Source organism: Strix uralensis, chromosome 35 (assembly GCF_047716275.1).
Source record: "Strix uralensis isolate ZFMK-TIS-50842 chromosome 35, bStrUra1, whole genome shotgun sequence".
NCBI classification, from domain to species: Eukaryota; Metazoa; Chordata; class Aves; order Strigiformes; family Strigidae; genus Strix; species Strix uralensis.
The window spans coordinates 2,444,770-2,463,171 of NC_134006.1; the positions used below are offsets into that span (position 1 = coordinate 2,444,770).

An 18,402-nucleotide genomic window follows, 5' to 3' on the forward strand; every position below is an offset into this window, starting at 1 on the left:
GCCTGCAGGAGGGGTCTTTGGGGTGGGGGTGGGTCCTTTCCCGGGGTGTCACCGCACCGGTGACACCCCTGTCCCCGTCCCGCCCCCCCCAGGAAAACCGCAGCCTGACCCTGAAGCTCCGCAAGCGGAAGCCGGATAAAAAAGTCGAGTGGGTCGAGCGACACCGTCGACAACGAGCACTTGGGCCGTCGCTCCTCCAAGTGTGAGTGGCCCTGGGGACACCCCCCTGTCCCCCCCCACCCTGGCCTAGGCCACCTGGGTCCCCTCTTGGGGACACTCGTGTCCCTCTGACACCCCCTTTTTGGGTGCCCCCCCCCCCCCCCCAGGCTGCTGCATCTATGAGAAGCCGCGGGCGTTCGGGGAGAGCTCGACTGAGAGCGAGGAGGAGGAGGAGGAGGAGGAGGAAGAGGAAGTGGCGAGGAGGGGGGGGGACGAAGGCTGCGGCCACCTCCACTGCGTCCGGGGACATAAAAAGGGACGGGGACGGGCTGGGGGGGCACCGGGGGGGGACGCCGGGGGCTGGGGGGGGGGCCCCAAAGCGCTGCCCTCCGGGCCCCCCGCCCCTATGGAGCATTGAGGAACCCCCTATGGAGGCTCCCCCCCCCCCCCCCCCCCCAAAAATGACCCCCCCGACTGACCCCCCAGCCCCCCCCCCTTTATGCTGACCCCCTCAGGCCCCCCCTTATTGACCCCCACCCCCCCTCCAGGACCCCCAACCCCAAATATTAACTCTGGGCTTGACACCCCCCCCCCCCCCCCCCCCCAAATCACCTCAGGGGTCAACCCCCTCCCCAATATCAACGTCTGAGCCCCCCCAAATCGCTGCCTGAACCCCCCAATCAACACCTGACGCCCCCCCCCCCCAGCTCATGAGGACCCCCCCCCCCCCAAAATATCGATCCCCGTGTGTGTCTCCCCCACCCCCGCCAAATCCATACCCCCCCCCCAACTCTCAATGCCTGAGCCCCCCCAAAACACCATCTCCTGCCCCCCCCCAAGCCCCACACGCACCCCAGTGTTTGGGGGGGCCATTTTGGGGTGCCCCCCCCCCAAATCATTCCCCCCCCCCCCAGTCATCATGGCACCTGTGGGCATTAAAGGTGGCACCGCTGCGACCGCTGCCGTGGCGCTTGTGGGGGGGGGGAGACGGCGTTTATTGGGGGGGCGTCAGCGAGGAGTTGGGGGGGATGGGGGGGGGGCAGGTTTTGGGGGGCTCCCCCCCCGCCCCGGGTGGCTCCTCTGGGGATGGGGGGCGTGGAGGGAGGGGGGCGGCGTCGGCTCGGAGCTGGGCCCCCAGGCTGTGGGGAGAAAGAAAGTGAGGGGGGGGGGTGTGAGAAAAATGGGGGGGGGGCACCTGAGGGAGGCAGAGGGAACCCCTTTTTTTTGGGGGGGGGGGGGGGGGGGGGGAAGATGCCACCAGACTGGGGTGTGTCCCCAAAGGAAGGGACAAGGTGGCACCAAAACAAATGTCACCACCCAAAAATGTCACCCAGCCGGATTGGGCCCTGCCAGGCACGTTGTGGGGGGGGGCCCCCCCCCCTTCCTTCCGCCCCCCCCCAAAATCTGGGGGCGGGTGACGAGGTCACTTGGGGTGTGGTGACACCCCGCCCCCCCCCCCCAGGGGACACACTCAGGTGTCCGGACACGTGAGGGACAGGATGTGGGGTCACGGCTGGATGTTGGGGTTCCCTGGGTGCTCCCAAATAGCTGGGTGCCCCCCCCAGCACCCCTGGGTCCCCCAACTCCCCCCTAAACACCCGGGTCCCCCAAATCCCCCCAGTTCCCCCTGGGTCCCCCCCAAATCCCCCCAATTCCTCCCTGGGTCCCCCTCAAATCCCCCCAGGTCCCCCCCAACTCCCCCCGGGTCCCCCCCAAATCCCCCCCTGGGTCCCCCCCCAAATCCCCCCCAACTCCCCCCGGGGTCCCCCCCAAATCCCACCGGGTCCCCCCCAAATCCCCCCAATTCCTCCCTGGGTCCCCCCCAAATCCCACCGGGTCCCCCCCAAATCCCCCCAATTCCCCCCGGGTCCCCCCCAAATCCCCCCAATTCCTCCCTGGGTCCCCCCCAACTCCTCCCAGGTCCCCCCCAACTCCCCCCGGGTCCCCCCCAAATCCCCCCAAATCCCACCGGGTCCCCCCCAAATCCCCCCAATTCCCCCTGGGTCCCCCCCAAATCCCCCCCGGGTCCCCCCCAAATCCCCCCAATTCCTCCCTGGGTCCCCCCCAAATCCCACCGGGTCCCCCCCAAATCCCCCCAATTCCTCCCTGGATCCCCCAAATCCCCCCAATTCCCCCCGGGTCCCCCCCAAATCCCCCCAATTCCTCCTGGGTCCCCCAAATCCCCCCAATTCCTCCCTGGGTCCCCCCCAGATTTCCCCCCTGCCCCACCCCTTGGATCCACGCCCCCTCCCCGCCCCCCCCCCCCTCCTTCCCCTTCCCCCCCGCCCCCCCCCCCCAACTTTTACCTGCAGCGCTGCGGCCGTCTGGGGGGGCCGGGGGGTTCCCCGAGTCAGGCGCTGGGCGATGCGACTCTCGACGGCCAAAGCCACGGGGGTGCGGAGGCGGCGCGGGGCGCAGGGCAGGCGGCAGCGCGGGCAGGAGAAGGCAGCGCCGGGGCGGGCAGCGGGCAGGCAGCACCGGCAGCAGCTGTGGTTACAGGCAAAAAGAACGGGGTCCCGGAGAGGTTGTCCACAAGCCGAACATGAAGTTTCCCGAGCCAAAAGGGCCAGCGGGCCCCGTTCCGGTAGCCCCGAGGGCGCCATGGCGTGTGGGAGGCGTGTGCGAGGCGTGTGCGAGGCGTGTGCGAGGCGGGGGGGGGGGGGGGGGGGGAGGGCCCAGGGTAGGGAGGGAGGGAGGGACACGCGTAGATGTGGGGACGCAGGGATGTGGTTGATGTGGGGACAGGGAGGGAGGTGGGGACAGACGGACATGGGGACATACAGAGGGACATGGATGGACACACAGGGGGATGTGGGGGGACATGGAGGGACGTGGGGACAGACAGATGTGGGGGGACAGGGAGGGACACACAGAGGGACATGGATGGACATGGGGCCACACAGAAGGATGTGGAGGGACGTGGGGGGACAGGGAGGGATATGGGGACACACAGAGGGACATGGATGGACACGGGAACACACAGAGGGATGTGTGGGGACATGGAGGGACGTGGGGACAGACAGATGTGGAGGGACATAGAGGGACATGGATGGACACAGGGACACGGATGTGGAGGGACATGGAGGGACAGGGAGGGACATGGGGACACACAGAGGGACATACAGAAGGATGTGGGGGGACAGGGAGGGACACGGGGACACATAGAGGAACATGGGGACACACAGAGGGACATGGAGGGACACACAGAGGGACATGGAGGGACACACAGAGGGACATGGAGGGACATGGAGGGACACACAGAGGGACACAGAAGGACATGGGGACACACAGAGGGATGGGGGGACACGGACGTGAGGACACGGAGGGACATGGATGGACATGGGGACACATGGAGGGACATGACAGGGAGGGACACGGATGGACATGGAGGGACACGCAGACATGGGAACACACAGAGGGACATGGACATGGGGACACACGGAGGGACGTGGGGACATGGACACGGGGGACAGAGGGACATGGGGACACACAGAGGGATGTCGGGGGGACTTAGAGGGACACGGGGTCACACAGACAGACATGGGGATGTGGGCGGACACGAGGACACATGAAGGGACAGAGGGACACCCGGACAGGGGACTGACACGGGGGGTGACACAGAGGGATGGACATGGGGACAGGAAGGCACATGGACAGACGTGGGGACACAGCAGGGGGGGGGGACACGCCTCCACCTACCACCACGTGCTGCCGCTGAGCCGGTGGGGCCGGCGCTGGGGAAGCGGCTCCTGGCGGTGCCGGTGATCCAGAGCCCGACGGAGAGCCAAGTCCTGGCGGTGCTGGAGAGAAAAGTCCTGGCGGTGCTGGAGAGCCAAACCCTGGCGGTGCCAAGATGTCGGAGAGCCAAATCCCCACGTTACTGGAGAGCCAAACCCCGGCGGTGCCGGAGCGCCGGATCCTGGCGGTGCCAGATGTCGGAGAGCCAAATCCCCATGTTACTGCAGAGCCAAATGCTGGTGGTGCTGGATGCTGGAGAGTCAAACCCTGGTGGTGCCGGAGCGCTGGATCCTGGTGGTGCCAGATGCTGGAGAGCCAAAACCCGGTGGTGCCAGATGCTGGAGAGCCAGATCCCAGTGGTGCCAGATGCTGGAGAGCCAAAACCTGGTGGTGCCAGATGCTGGAGCGCCGGATCCCAGCAGTGCCAGATGTTGGAGAGCCAAACCCTGGTGGTGCCAGATGCTGGAGCGCCAGATCCTGGTGGTGCCAGATGCTGGAGCGCCAAAACCTGGCGGTGCCAGATGCTGGAGCGCCGGATCCCGGCGGTGCCAGATGCTGGAGAGCCAAACCCTGGTGGTGCCAGATGTTGGAGCGCCAGATCCTGGTGGTGCCAGATGCTGGAGCGCCAAACCCCAGTGGTGCCAGATGCTGAAGAGCCAGATCCCAGTGGTGCCAGAGCGCTGGATCCTGGTGGTGCCAGATGTTGGAGAGCCAAACCCTGGTGGTGCTGGAGCGCCAGATCCTGGCAGTGCCAGATGTTGGAGAGCCAAGCTCCGGTGGTGCCAGATGTTGGAGCGCCAGATCCCGGCAGTGCCAGATGCTGGAGAGCCAAACCCTGGCGGTGCTGGAGCGCCAGATCCTGGCAGTGCCAAGATGTCGGAGAGCCAAACCCTGGTGGTGCCAGATGTTGGAGAGCCAAACCCTGGTGGTGCCAGATGTTGGAGAGCCAAACCCTGGTGGTGCTGGAGCGCTGGATCCCGGCAGTGCCAGATGTTGGAGCACCAGATCCTGGCCGTGCCAGATGCTGGAGACCCAAACCCCGGTGGTGCTGGAGCACCGGATCCCGGCGGTGCCACATGTCGAAGAGCCAAACCCCGGCGGTGCCGGATCCCACACAGCCAACCGCCGCCGGCGCCGCTCCCTCCCTCACTCCCAATCCGTAGGCGAGCGGATAACGAGAGGCGCCGCGTTCTTCCTGCCGGCGCGGATCCCGGGATAAAACAGCGGCCAAATTTTTTCGGTGAAAGTATCGGTGAAAGTATAAATGTGAGAGCGATCGGTGACGTTATAAAAAGCCACTTGCCCGGCTTCGTAGTCCACAAAAACCCCCACGCGCTTGGGTTTGACCCGCACCGTCAGCGGGGTGAAGGGGGTGGTGGTGGCCGCGTATTTATCGCCGTTCCAAAGCCGCACGCGCCAATACCCCGTCTCCGGTAACGGGGTGAATTCTCCTTTTCGACTCACCGAATCTTTACAAACGCCGAGAGCCCAGTGGGTTTTATCCCCCACTTCCACCTCCCAGTAGTGACGACCGGAGGTAAAACCCTGCGCCCCTAAAACGCAGGGGTAGATGGTGAAACGCCGCGGGGTATCCGGTAAATCCCGCGGTCGGGCGTCCACGAAACGAACGCTTTTCCGATCTTCCGATAAAACCAGGTTGGGATGAGCCGTGTCGGGGTCCAGCGTCACCTCGCCTGGAGGACGACAGGAAAAATTTTAGGGGAATGGGGTGAAAGGGGGAGCCCTGGTTGTGGTGGAATTGGTTTTTTTATTTTTTCTCACCGATGAGGCGCCGGGTGATTTTCCGGAGGGTGAAATATTGCCGCGGGAAACTGCCGAAGTTTTTCTCCAGCTCGATGGGGATGGAAATTGGTTCTTCCAGAGGTGCTGCCGCTGCCTCGCACCTGCCGGCGGCACCGGGGGAGGTGGGATGATGCTGGGTAATGGGTAACACGCCACCACCCCACCCCAGCCCCGAATTCTGCTTTTCTGCCTCGAAATGGAGGCGGGGGAGGGCCTGAGGGGTTCTTACCTGGCCAGGGTGTCCTTGATGTCCTGGAATGGGGGAGAAGGGGGAAAAAAGGGGGAAATGGGGGGAAAAATGGGGGAAGCAGGGGGGAAAAAAAGGGGGGAAAAACGGGGAAAAAGGGGGGGAAAGGGGGGGGGGAAACAGGGGGGGGAAGGGGGGGGAAACGGGGGGGGAGAAACAAGGGGGGGAGAAACAAGGGGGAGAAACAAGGGGGGGAGAAACAAGGGGGGAGAAACAAGGGGGGGGAGAAACAAGGGGGGGAGAAACAAGGGGGGAACGGGGAAAAGGGGGGAATGGGGAAAAAGGGGTGGGGAAGTAGGGAAAAAAGGGGGAAACAGGGGAAAAAGGGGGTTAGGTGTGCTAGATCCCTCCTCAAAGTCGCTCTCTGGGCGTGATCCTCTCCCCCAAACCCATTCCACTCCTGGGGATCCCCCCCCCCAAATCCATCCCATCCCCCAAACCCGCTCCCCCCCCGCCCCCCCCCCCCCCCCCAATCCCCAACGATCCCATTCCAATCCCATTCCCGGAGTCGATCCTGTCCCCCAAACCCAGTTTCTGCCCCCCCGTCCCCCCCCTGCCCCAACCTTGAGCATCTCGGCGCCCGACTGCAGACATTTCTCCTCCAGCTCGGCCACCAGCGCGGCCAGGAGGCGCCGCTGCTCCCCGAGCCGGGCCAGGTTGGCCTGAAGCCGCTGCAGGATCTCCCGCTCTTCCTCCTCCAACCGCCGCAGCAGCAGCCGCTCCTCTTCCTCCAGCAGCTGGTGAAGCTCCTCGAACTCCCGGGCGATGCGTTCCCGACGCAGGGCCACCTTCCTCTGCCGGGATAAAGCACTGGTGAGCGCTGGGATCCCCCCCGCCCCGGCCCTGGTAGCCCCCCGGCACCGTTAACTTGCCTTCAGCTCGCTCGGTTTCTTCTCCTCCCGCGCTCGGCAGCCGGCGACTGCCTCCAGCTTCCGCTCCAGGGGCTCCAGGCAGCGCTGCAGCTTCTCCTGCCGGGGGGGAGAGAGGAGGGTGGGCAACAGGATGGGACCCCCCTGCCCCAAATCCCTCCCCCTGCCCCGAATCCTCCCTCCATTCCCGAACTGTTCCTCTGGCTCCAAATCCCTCCTCCATCCCTGAATCCCTCCCTCATCCCTGAACCCTTCCTCTGGCCCCAAATCCTTCCTCTGATCCCAAGTCCTTCCTCTGGCCCCAAATCTCTCCTCCATCCCTGAATCTCTCCTCCGTCCCTGAATCCCTCCTCCGTCCCTGAATCCCTCCTCCGTCCCTGAATCCCTCCTCCGTCCCTGAATCCCTCCTCCGTCCCTGAATCCCTCCTCCGTCCCTGAATCCTTCCTCTATCCCTGAATCCTTCCTCCATCCTAGAATCCTTCCTCCAGCCCTGAATCCTTCTTTCATCCTCAAATCCCTTTTTCAGCCCCAAATTCCTGCTCTATCCCTGAATCCTTCCTCTGCTGGGGCTGAGCCCCACTGCGAGGGATGAGCCAGAGCCCGATTCCCTCCCTGGATGGTCTTGGGGGAGAATTTGGGGCTGAAAACAGAGACGGGGACAAGCTGCTGCCCAAACTCCTCCGCAGACACCCTCAGGGAGAGGGTTTGGGGCTGAAAATGGACATAAGAGACAAGATGGTGCCCAAATTTCCTCCACAAATGGTCTCAGGGAGAAAGTTTATGGCTGAAAATGGACATAAGAGACAAGATGGTGCCCAAATTCCCTCCACAAATGGTCTCAGGGAGAAAGTTTGGGGCTGAAAATGGACATAAGAGACAAGATGGTGCCCAAATTCCCTCCACAAATGGTCTCAGGGAGAAAGTTTGGGGCTGAAAATGGACATAAGAGACAAGATGGTGCCCAAATTCCCTTCACAAATGGTCTCAGGGAGAAAGTTTGGGGCTGAAAATGGACATAAGAGACAAGATGGTGCCCAAATTCCCTCCACAAATGGTCTCAGGGAGAAAGTTTGGGGCTGAAAATGGACATAAGAGACAAGATGGTGCCCAAATTCCCTCCACAAATGGTCTCAGGAAGAGGGTTTGGGGCTGAAAATGGACATAAGAGACAAGATGGTGCCCAAATTTCCTCCACAAATGGTCTCAGGGAGAAAGTTTATGGCTGAAAATGGACATAAGAGACAAGATGGTGCCCAAATTCCCTCCACAAACACCTTTATGGAGAGAGTTTGGGGCTGAAAATGGACATAAGAGACAAGACGGTGCCCAAATTCCCTCCACAAATGGTCTCAGGGAGAGGGTTTGGGGCTGAAAATGGACATAAGAGACAAGATGGTGCCCAAATTCCCTCCACAAATGGTCTCAGGGAGAAAGTTTGGGGCTGAAAATGGTCATAGAGACAAGATGGTGCCCAAATTCCCTCCACAAATGGTCTCAGGGAGAAAGTTTGGGGCTGAAAATGGTCATAGAGACAAGATGGTGCCCAAATTCCCTCCACAAATGGTCTCAGGAAGAGGGTTTGGGGCTAAATCCCACCCTCAGGGCCTGGAAACGGGGACAAGCCACAGCCAACCCCCCCCCTCCCCCCCAGTAGTTTTGGGGACCAATCTGGGGCTGAAAATGGAGATGGGAGACTAACGACAGCCAAAACCCCTCCAGAACCAGCTCCAAGGGCCGAAACCAACCCTTCGCCCCAGAAAAAATTTGGGGTTCCCCCACCCCACCTTGTACTCGAGGGCCGCGTCGTCGAGGGGGACGAGGGCGTGGGCGCGGTGGGCGTGGGAGATCTCGCAGAGGAGGCACACGGGGGCTTGGTCGTCGCGACAGAAGCGAGCCAAGGCTTGGCCGTGAGCTTGGCAGCGACTCTCCTCGCTGGCTTTGCGTTTGGCGCCGCGAAGCTGCCGGGCGGCTTCCACCATGTTGCCGAGCTGACGGTTGGGGCGAAGGGCGCGATGGCGGGAGGTTTTGCGGCAAACGGGGCAGGGGAAATCGCGAGCCAGCTCGGCCCGGCAGAAGTTGTGGCCGCATTCGATGATGACGGGGTCCTGGAGGTATTCGAGGCAAACGGAGCAGCTCGCTTCCACCCGCAGCGTCTCCAAGGGGTCGGCCATGTTGTCCCCTCAGAATTTTGGCGGGAAAAGACAGTCCGGGGCGGGGGGGGGGTGTGTTTGGGGAGGGTTTGAAGAGGTTTTTGAGGGGGGAAAGGTTTAAATCTGTTCAGGTGGTGAGGGGGTTTTAGGAAGAATGCGGTGATGTGGGTTTGGAGTGGTTTTGGGGTGAAAACAGCTCAATTCTGTCAAGGTGATGACACGATTTTAGATGGGAGGTGGTGCTGAGGTGATGGCGCAGGTTCCAAGAAGTTTTGGGGAGAAAACAGCTCAATTCCGTTAAGGTGATGATGCGGTTTTAGATGGGGAGTGGTGCTGAGGTGATGGCGCAGGTTCCAAGAAGTTTTGGGGTGAAAACAGCTCAATTCCGTTAAGGTGATAAGATGGTTTTACATGGGAAGTGATGCTGAGGTAATGGTGCAGATTCCAAGAAGTTTTGGGGAGAAAACAGCTCGATTCTGTCAAGGTGATGGTCAGGTTGTGCATGGAAAGTGGTGCTGAGGTGATGGCGCAGGTTCCAAGAAGTTTTGGGGTGAAAACAGCTCAATTCTGTCAAGGTGATGACGCGATTTTAGATGGGAGGTGGTGCTGAGGTGATGGCGCAGGTTCCAAGAAGTTTTGGGGAGAAAACAGCTCAATTCCGTTAAGGTGATAACATGATTTTACACGGGAAGTGATGCTGAGGTGATGGCGCAGGTTCCAAGAAGTTTTGGGGTGAAAACGGCTCAATTCTGTCAAGGTGATGACGCGATTTTAGATGGGAGGTGGTGCTGAGGTGATGGCGCAGATTCCAAGAAGTTTTGGGGAGAAAACAGCTCGATTCTGTCAAGGTGATGGTCAGGTTGTGCATGGAAAGTGGTGCTGAGGTGATGGCGCAGGTTCCAAGAAGTTTTGGGGAGAAAACAGCTCAATTCCGTTAAGGTGATAACATGATTTTACACGGGAAGTGATGCTGAGATGATGGCGCAGGTTCAAAGCAGTTTTGGGGAGAAAACGGCTCAATTCTGTCAAGGTGACGATGCAGTTTTAGATGGGGAGTGGTGCTGAGGTGATGGCGCAGGTTCAAAGCGGTTTTGGGGAGAAAACAGCTCAATTCCGTTAAGGTCATGACATGGTTTTCGATGGGAAGTGATGCTGATGCGATGGCGCAGGTTCCAAGAGATTTTGGGGTGAAAACAGCTCAATTCCGTCAAGGTGATGATGTAGGTTTGGTGGGAAGTGACGCCAAGGTGACAGCGCAGGTTCAAAGTGGTTTTGGGGAGAAAACAGCTCAATTCTGCCAAGGTGATGATGTCATTTTGGTGTGATGCTGAGGTGACAGCGCAGGTTTGAAGCGGTTTTGGGGAGAAAACAGCTCGATTCCATCAAAGCGACGACATCATTTTGGCGGGAAGCGCTGCCGAGGTGCCGGCGAGGTTTCCGTGTGCTTTTTGGGGGGAAATCGGCTGAATTCAGTTAAAACAACGACGCGCCGCCGGTGGCAGGAGGTGCCGCCATGACGATGGGGCTGTTTTGGGGCCATTTCAGGGTGTTTTGGGGCCGCAGCGGGAGACCCTATAAGGAAGTATCTGCCTATGGCACAGGGTCCCCACAGAGGAGCCTCTATAGGGTGGCGGCTCTATAGGAGTCCCTGTAGAGAAGCTCTGGGGGAGCCCTATGGAGCAGTTGCTATAGAAACGGCCCCTATAGGGGACTCCATAGGGGGGCCCCTATAGAGAATCGTCACAGCAAAAGGCTCTAGAAGAGGTTTCCCATATGGACGGGCTCCCTATAGGGGTGCCCCTAAGGAAAAGGGGGCGCAGAGGGGACAGGCATTAGGGAGGGGCAGTACCTGGGTCCCTATAGGGGAGCCCCTATAGAAACGGGGACGCAGAGGGGACAGGCATTAGGGAGGAGCAGTACCTGGGTCCCTATAGGGGAGCCCCTATAGAAAAGGGGACGCAGAGGGGACAGCTGTTAGGGAGGGGGAGCACCTGTGTCCCTATAGGGGAGCCCCTATAGAAAAGGGGGCGCAGAGGGGACACCCTATAGAACGATGCCGCTCCAGGGGCCGTATAGGGTGGGGCCCTATAGGCTGGGCCGTCCTGGCTCGCTCTAGGGGTCCCTATAGGGGACGGCCCTCAGGGAGGGGCCGTGCCTGGGTCCCTCTAGCGGGGTCCCTATAGGAAGGGCTCTATAGGGTCCCTATAGGGGAAGGAGGGGGGGTCCCAGCCACCCCCTCCCCCACTCACCGCCGCTCGCTGCCGCGCCGGGCCCAGCGCCGGAACTGACGTCGTCTTCCCGCGCCGGAATTGACGTCACGCAGCAGCTCGGCGCGGGCGACGCTTGCACATCGCTGTTTCGCCGTAAAGGGGGCGGGGCATCCTTGCGTCCCACCCCTCGGCACCAGCGCCGGCCAATGGGAAGCGTCGGCTCCGCCCACCCGGATGGGGCGCGGCCAATCGGGGGCGCGATGGCGGCGCCGGTGAGGGACCGGGAGGCGCTGCAGCGGCTCAACTTCCTCTTCCAGGTGGGGGGGGGGGGGGCTAGAGGGGCTCTAGGGGGGTTATAGGGGATTTAGGGGGCGCCTATGGGGGTCCTGGGGGGGATACAGGGTCTCTAGGGGGGTTATGGGGGGCCTATGTGGGTCCGGGAGGGGCTATGAGGGTCCTGGGGGGGCCTATGTGGGTCCGGGAGGGGCTATGAGGGTCCTGGGGGGGCCTATGTGGGTCCGGGAGGGGCTATAGGGGCTCTAGAGGGGTTATGGGCGGCCTATGGGGGTCCAGGAGGGGCTATAGGGGCTCTAGAGGGGTTATGGGCGGCCTGTGGGGGTCCAGGAGGGGCTATGAGGATCCTGAGGGGTATATAGGGGCTCTAAGAGGGTTATGGGGGGGGGCAGTGTGGGTCCGGGAGGGGCTATGAGGGTCCTGGGGGGGATATAGGGGCTCTAGGGGGGTTATGGGAGGTTTAGAGGGGGCCTATGGGGATCTGGGAGGGGATATAAGGGTCTGAGGGGGCCTATGGGGGTGATATAGGGATCTAGGGAGGAATATAGGGGTCCAGGGGGGGTTTGGGGGGGCTATAGGGAGTCCTGAAGAGACCTATGCTGATCCAGGAGGGGCTATGAGGGTCCTGGGGGGGGGGGATATAGGGTCTCTAATGGGGTTATGGGGGTATTTGGGGGGGCTATAGGGTATCCTGAGAGGATCTATGGGGATCGAGGGGCTATGAGGCCTCTAAGAGGGGTCCTGGGGGGGACATATGAGATTCTGTGAGGGGAATATAGGGGTTTGGGGGGGGCTGTGGGAATCCAGGAGAAGGTATGAGGGTCCTGAGGGGCAATACAGGGGTACAGGGGGGATCCTGGGGGTGCCGATGGGGTTGAGGGGGGCACAGGGAGGGTCATGGAAGTCTAGAGGGACTGTGAGGCAGCATAAGAGGGGCACAAGGGGGAGCCCTGTGGGGCAGGGGAGGGTTATGGGGCAGCAAAAAGTGGGAGGGGGGCTGCAGCTATATGTCATCCCCCCCCCCCCCTCCCCTCTCTCCGCCCCCCCCAGGCCGCCCACTGGGTGCTCCCCCACAGCCCCGCCCTCGCCCGCTTCTACTGCAGCACCCAACGCGGGGCCGCCCGCCGCCTCGTCCTGCGCATGTGAGCTACGGCGGGAGGTTTTGGGGGGGCCCCCCCACAGCGTGGGAAGGCGCTGACCCCCCCCCCCAAATCTGTGCGTGTGTGTGTCCCCCCCCACCCAGGGCCCCCTCTGTGAAGCGCCTCATGTGCCGCCGCTGCTGCTCCCTGTTGTTGCCCGGGGCTGGGGGCTGCCTGCGGCTGAGAGGTGAGTTTTTGAGGGGGGTCTGGGGGGTCTGTGTGACCCCCCTGGGGGGGTTGGGGGGTGGGGAAGGGGCTGAGGTGGATGTTTTGGTCCCTCTCGCAGGGGGGGGGCAGCCCCGGATCGTGCTGCGGTGCCAGAGCTGCGGCCGTCACCGGCGTTACCTGTGTCAGCGGGAGCTCCGCCCCCTGGGCCAAGCCCCGCCCACTGGTGAGCGAAGGGGCGGGGCCTAAGGGAGAGGGGACCAATCTGGGGGTGGGAGTAAAGGTTGGGGGTGTGGCCAATCCCGGGGAGGGGTGGGACTAAGGGTGGTGGGCAGGGCCAATCCAGGGGGCACTAAGGCTGGTGGGTGCGGCCAATCTGGGCAGTGGGTGGGGCTAAGGGTGGTGGGCGGGGCCATTGGGGGGGCTAAAGGCAGTGGGTGGAGCCAAACCAATGGATGGGTGGGACTAAGGCTGGTGGGTGGGGCCAACCAGGGGGTAAAGGCAGTGGGTGGGGCTAAGGGTGGTGGGCGGGGCCAATGGGGGGGCTAAAGGCAGTGGGTGGGGCCAAACCAATGGGTAGGTGGGACTAAGGCTGGTGGGTGGGGCCAACCAGGGGGTAAAGGCAGTGGGTGGGGCCAATCTGGGCAGTGGGTGGGACTAACCCAGGGCCTGTGGCCAATCAGACTGCGGTAACAACCCCAATCAGGCTAATTGCAGAATGATGATAGTTGGGTGGGGCTAAATCCATATAAGGATAGAGGTGGGAGGGGTTAAATACAGGGGGTGGGGCTACCAGGGCAGTGCTATGACATCACTCCCCCAGGCCCCACCCCGGACATCAGCCCAGCATAAACCCTACCCGGCGACAGAGCAGCGACGCGACCTCCAATTGGTCCCTGCAGAAGCCACCTCTAGCCAATCAAAAAACAGCAGCTGCAGAAATAAACCTCCCTTTATTCTATATATGGTATTAGTGTCACACTAGGAGGCTGGATCCTGCCCCCCCCCCCCCCCCATTGGCTCCAGCTCCTGAGGGGGCGGGGCTAACACTCATCCTCTCCCAGCAGAGCAAAGGGATTGGGTGCAGTGCTTGCAAGGGGCGTGGCCTCCCCAGGCTCCGCCTCCTCAGCGCTGTCACACTCCTCCTCCTCTTCCTCTGAGCTCGACGCCTCCCCGGGGGGGGCGGAACCGCGGGCGCTTGGGTCCCCCCCCAGCTCCTGCAGCGCCGCCAGCGCCGCCGTTTCGGGGTGCTGCTCCCACAAATCTAAAAGTGGGGGGGGGGGGGCCACAATGAGGGGACCCAGGAGACACCCCCCCACCTCCTGAATCCATCCTCATTGGCCACAATTCCAGGCCCGGCCTCCCCGAGGAGTTTTGGGGCTGGGGGCGGGGGGGAGTAGGGGTGTTTTTTTGGGGGGACACTCACCCTTCTGGGCAGCGTAGCCGGGGGGGCGCAGGCAGAGGCGCAGTCGCCCCTCGGCCGCCAGCCGCAGGATGCTGTTGGCCGCGCGGTAGACGTCGTTACGAGCTGCTTTCGCTGTCTTGTACCCTCGTTTTTCCGCCCACGCTGAAAGAAAAAAAAAAACCACACAACATTAATAACAAAAAAATAAACCTGGTTTTACAGAACGAGAATTATAAAATCATTTGGATGTCCTGGCGCTGGGTCCTTGGCTCCAGAGACTCCTCCCCCCTCTCTGCACCCTCCTTTCAGGGAGTTGCAGAGGGCCAGGAGGTCTCCCCTCAGCCTCCTCTTCTCTTCTCTCCTCTTCTCCGCTTCCCCATCCCTGGAGGCACCCAAAACTCAACGGCACAGGGCCCTGACTTTGTTCTATCTCCAAGCAGAGTTTGAGCTGGAAACGCTCCAGCCCTGGGTGGGGAGAGCTGAGGCGTTGAGATAATATTTGTAACCCAAGAGTCCTCCCTCGAGTTCAAAATTTCACCGAGGAAGCTCTCCGCTTCCCCGTTTCAAACTGAAAGCTTCTGTTCCACTTTTGACTTCGCTTTGTAACGATTGTGAAACAAAATTCCCTTCAAAAAAAACCCCACAGAAGTTCATGTTTGTCACCCCACCAAAATTTCAGAGATCACAGAGGGCAGCCTGAGCTCCTGCCGGGGGGTTTTATCCCTCCCAAGCCCACTGTGGTTTCCAGCCAGTTTGCTCCAGCTCCCCCCAAAAATCACTATTAATTCCACTAAACTAAAACAAATTTAAGTCCTTTTTATCATACGATTCTTTGCCTCTTTTCCCCACGATTTTCTTAATTCCCTTCCAGAGAAAGCGACTCTTAGCTACAAGGGGCTGAAAAAAATCATCAGCACTGAAAACACTCAGCACTGAAAAAAATCAGCACTGAAAAAAATCAGCACTGAAAAGTACTTACAAAGCAGCAAAACAGCGACAAAAAAATTAAAAATCAACTGAGCTTGAACTTGAGCTCAAAAAAAATCACACTGAGAAAGCCACAAACACCCAGTTTCGCCAGCAGAACGCTGCGCAACGTGATTTTGAATGAATTTGCCCCAAAAGCGACGTACCTTCGCAGATATCCCACGCGGTCCAGCCGGCGGCGGCGCTGGGGGGTCGCAGCTGGAGGAGAGGGGGCAGCGGGAGGCGGGAGGCCAAGTACCCCACGGCTGAATACGGCTCCTGCAGCTGCGAGATGGGGTAAACGCCCGCCAGCACCTACGTGGGGGGATAAATTTGGGGTTCAGTGGGTTCAAGGAGGGGGTGGGTGAGGCTCTGCGAGGGGTGGGGAAGAGATCAGGACCCACCTGGAGAGCTGGGGGAGCGCGGGAGGGAAAAACGAGGCCGGGGCAGTCGCAGAGGCGGACGCGGGGGGTGAGGAAATGGGTCTGGAAGTAACGGGTGTGGCCGGGGGTGCGGGAGACGCTGACGGCGCCGCGGCCCACCAGCGCGTTCAGCACCGAGGACTTGCCGGCGTTGGGCAGCCCTGAGGGGAGGGGGCAGGAGGAGGGTTGGGACACGTCCCCTTAGGCCACGCCCCCAACCAGTCCATTTCCCTCCACTTATCCTGGTGGGTTGGGACACCCCTATAAACCCCCACACACACCCCGAGCAGGCTCCACCCTCACCCCAGCTCCTGCCATAAGCCCCACCCCCTTTGGGCCACCTGGCCACACCCCCTTTGGGCCACCTGACCACACCCCCTTTGGGCCACCTGACCACACTCCCTAGACGAAGCCCTTTGGGCAAATCCACTTGCCACGTGGCCACACCCCTTTGATTAAGCCCCACCCCTTCAGGCAAATCCACTTGCTGTGGCCACACCCCCTGGAGGAAGCTCCACCCCTCTCCATTAGGCCCCACCTCACCCATTAAACCCCTCCCAGTTAAGCCTCACCCCTCCCAGTTAGGCCCCGCCCTCTCACCGACACAGCCGAGGGTCAGGACACCATGGCGGTAGCGTTCCCACTGCCGGGGGGCCACCACGGCACCGTCGTCTTCCTCGTCCCCCACCTCCTCGCCGTCCCCCGCCTCCTCTTCCTCCTGCTGCTGCTCTTCCTCTTCCTCCTCCGCCCGCTCCAGCCGCGCTCGCCAGCTGCTCAGGTCCACTGCAACCCCACGGCAGGTGACTGGGGGGGGGGCACCCAGCACCCACCCGCAGCACCCAGGGGATCCCCTCAGCCCTGGTGTCTCCCCCAAACCACCTCAGACACCCCCCAGGGTGCCCACCCCAATGTGAAGTAAGCAGAATGTGCCTCACACCCCATATTATACCACCCCCCACCCACTCAGCACCCATGGGTGCCCCCTTCCCTGCTCACCTTCGCCCCCCACGATGCTTTCACAAGCTTCCAGCAGCTGTCGAGGTCCAACAGCCCGGCTCCAGCCACCCCCTCGCTTCTGCCGTCGCTGCAACCCTGGAAGAGAAACAAAAAAAAAGGTGGGTGAAAGGGTGTCATGACACCTGGGTGTCTCTATGTCACCCCCACCCTGCCCGCCTGGGTCCCTACCGGGTATGGGACTGCGTCGGGGGGCCGAGGTGAAGGGGACAACGCGGGCGGTGGGGAAGCGGCGGCGCAGGAGGTGGCTCCAGGCGGTGGCCACGGAGGGGGAGGTCAAGTCCACTTTGTTGAGGACGAGGATCAGGCCCTTCCCCAGCTCCCGCGTCACGTGGGTGGCCAGTGCCGGCGGCACGTTTAGCGCCTGGTGAGGGGACACAGGGGACAACTGGGGGGGTCAGCTGCACCCCAGACACCTGGGTCCCCCATTCTCCAGATGCCTGGGTCCCCGCTGTACTCACCGGGTGCCGGGCATCAGTGATGATGAGGATGATGTCGGACATCTCCAGCACCCGCCAGAGCTGCCGCCATGTCTGGGAAGGGGAAATTAGGGACATGGTGACCCCCTTATTCCTTAATCCGCCCCCCCAGTATCCCCTTGGGGACCCCTCTCACCTCCAGGTTGTGCTCGAAGGGGGCCACATCCCCTCCATCATCGTCGGGGCCCCCTTCCTCAGCCCCCCCGGGGCGCTGGCCCTCCCGGAGGGCTCGGAGGAAGGTGCCGAAAGCCTCCTCCTCCCGCACCCGCAGCTCCTCCGGGCTCATGGCGAAACTCCAGGGTGGCCGACGGGGGAAATCCAGCCCTGGTATCCGGCAGCCTGAGTCCCACCGGCCCCGGGACGCCCCTCTGGGGGTGCATTTACCCCTCCCTGGGACCACTTCCCCCCCTCCCAGGGATCATTTCATCTCTCCCATACTTATTTACTCCCTCCAAGCTCCCCTCAACCATTATTAACCTCATTTTTTAAACCAATTCACCCCTGGATGATTAATTACCCCCTCTCCCAGCGCAACAACCCTTGCTTTAATTGTTAGCTACACCCACCAACACTTAATTTCCCTCCCCAGACAATTACCCCCCACTTTCTCTGTTTCTTTTTTCTCCTGCAAGTTCTTAACCCCTCCCCAAAGTTCATTAGTCCCTCCCCAAGGTTCATTAGTCCCCCCCCAAGGGTATTTGCCGCCTTTCCGGGGATATCAACCCCTTACCGGGGCCGTAGATGGTGTCAAGATCGAGCTCAAGGGCGGTCTCAGGCAGCAGCTCCAGCAGCTCCTCCTGGGCCCGGCGCCGGCGTCGCGCCAAAGCCTCGGCCCGCGGCCCCCCCAGCTGCAGCCGGAACCTACCGGATACCCGGGACTTCACATAAGATGCCCGGATCCCCTCACCCACCCCGGTTCCCTTCCAACCCCCGCTCCCGGGTACCTGCCAGGGTCGTATCGGCGGGGAGGAGGAGCCGGATCTCCCGCTTCAGCGGGGGGCACATCGCTGCCCCGCTCCCGGCTCCCGCTGCGGCTGCCCGGGCCCGAGTCCGGCCCTGTCGGGGCATCTACGGACAAAGAACAGCGGTCAGGGACCGACCGGCCGCCGGGACCCTCCCCCGGTGGAGGCTCCGGGGGTGCCGGGCCCAGCCCCCGCTCACCGCCCCGTTTCCGTTCGCGCCGATCGCGGAGCTGCTGCTTCTTCCGCTTCGCGCTGAACGGCCGCTTGCGGGGCATGACGGGAGGTCACGTGACGGGGCGGGGCCGGATGCGACCAATAGGAGCGGCGGAAAGCGGGGAGAGGCGGGAGGGGGGAGCCAATGGCAGGAAAGATCACCCCA

At 61.9% G+C, this 18,402-nt stretch overlaps 4 protein-coding genes and 1 long non-coding RNA gene across 9 annotated transcripts; 3 read left to right on the top strand and 2 right to left on the bottom strand.

Moving 5' to 3' along the window:
- Positions 1-95: 95 nt before the first annotated feature.
- On the top strand, positions 96-876 carry PPP1R11 (protein phosphatase 1 regulatory inhibitor subunit 11; the record flags this gene model as incomplete). The annotated part of the gene is given in 3 exon segments (XM_074854228.1): positions 96-152; positions 154-202; positions 327-876. Coding segments are annotated over 3 exon segments (357 nt in total), but the record flags the coding sequence as incomplete, so codon positions are not given.
- Positions 877-3,896: 3,020 nt separating this feature from the next.
- TRIM39 (tripartite motif containing 39) lies at positions 3,897-11,361 on the bottom strand. 2 transcript variants are annotated; one of them, XM_074854269.1, is made up of 8 exons: positions 11,217-11,361; positions 8,602-10,411; positions 6,820-6,915; positions 6,511-6,741; positions 5,930-5,952; positions 5,680-5,801; positions 5,362-5,591; positions 3,897-5,092 (listed from the first exon to the last, which is right to left on the bottom strand). In XM_074854269.1, the coding sequence occupies exons 2-8, from the start codon at positions 8,986-8,988 to the stop codon at positions 4,037-4,039; spliced, it is 2,145 nt and encodes a 714-aa protein (XP_074710370.1). In that variant the 5' UTR covers positions 8,989-10,411; positions 11,217-11,361; the 3' UTR covers positions 3,897-4,036. The 2 variants fall into 2 exon arrangements, with proteins under 2 accessions (XP_074710370.1, XP_074710371.1); XM_074854270.1 differs by having other exon boundaries at positions 5,044-5,591.
- Positions 4,694-5,222, top strand: LOC141936945 (uncharacterized). Its single transcript, XR_012626852.1, has 2 exons — positions 4,694-4,834; positions 4,866-5,222. It is a non-coding gene; the product is annotated as an uncharacterized LOC141936945 (long non-coding RNA).
- On the top strand, positions 6,620-15,227 carry RPP21 (ribonuclease P subunit p21). 4 transcript variants are annotated; one of them, XM_074854344.1, is made up of 6 exons: positions 6,620-6,760; positions 11,244-11,494; positions 12,522-12,613; positions 12,715-12,797; positions 12,896-13,001; positions 13,599-13,749. In XM_074854344.1, the coding sequence occupies exons 2-6, from the start codon at positions 11,384-11,386 to the stop codon at positions 13,747-13,749; spliced, it is 543 nt and encodes a 180-aa protein (XP_074710445.1). In that variant the 5' UTR covers positions 6,620-6,760; positions 11,244-11,383. The 4 variants fall into 4 exon arrangements, with proteins under 4 accessions (XP_074710445.1, XP_074710442.1, XP_074710444.1 ...); XM_074854341.1 differs by lacking the exon at positions 13,599-13,749 and adding an exon at positions 15,052-15,227 and having other exon boundaries at positions 6,632-6,760; positions 11,291-11,494; positions 12,897-13,001; XM_074854343.1 differs by having other exon boundaries at positions 6,632-6,760; positions 11,291-11,494; positions 12,897-13,001; positions 13,599-13,736.
- GNL1 (G protein nucleolar 1 (putative)) lies at positions 13,710-18,329 on the bottom strand. The gene is made up of 12 exons (XM_074854273.1): positions 18,223-18,329; positions 18,006-18,129; positions 17,792-17,922; positions 17,198-17,385; positions 17,044-17,115; positions 16,754-16,946; positions 16,565-16,660; positions 16,169-16,351; positions 15,551-15,729; positions 15,314-15,461; positions 14,202-14,342; positions 13,710-14,039 (listed from the first exon to the last, which is right to left on the bottom strand). Exons 1-12 carry the CDS (start codon positions 18,296-18,298, stop codon positions 13,819-13,821), a joined length of 1,752 nt encoding a protein of 583 aa, XP_074710374.1. The 5' UTR covers positions 18,299-18,329; the 3' UTR covers positions 13,710-13,818.
- Between the last annotated feature and the right edge of the window lie 73 nt (positions 18,330-18,402).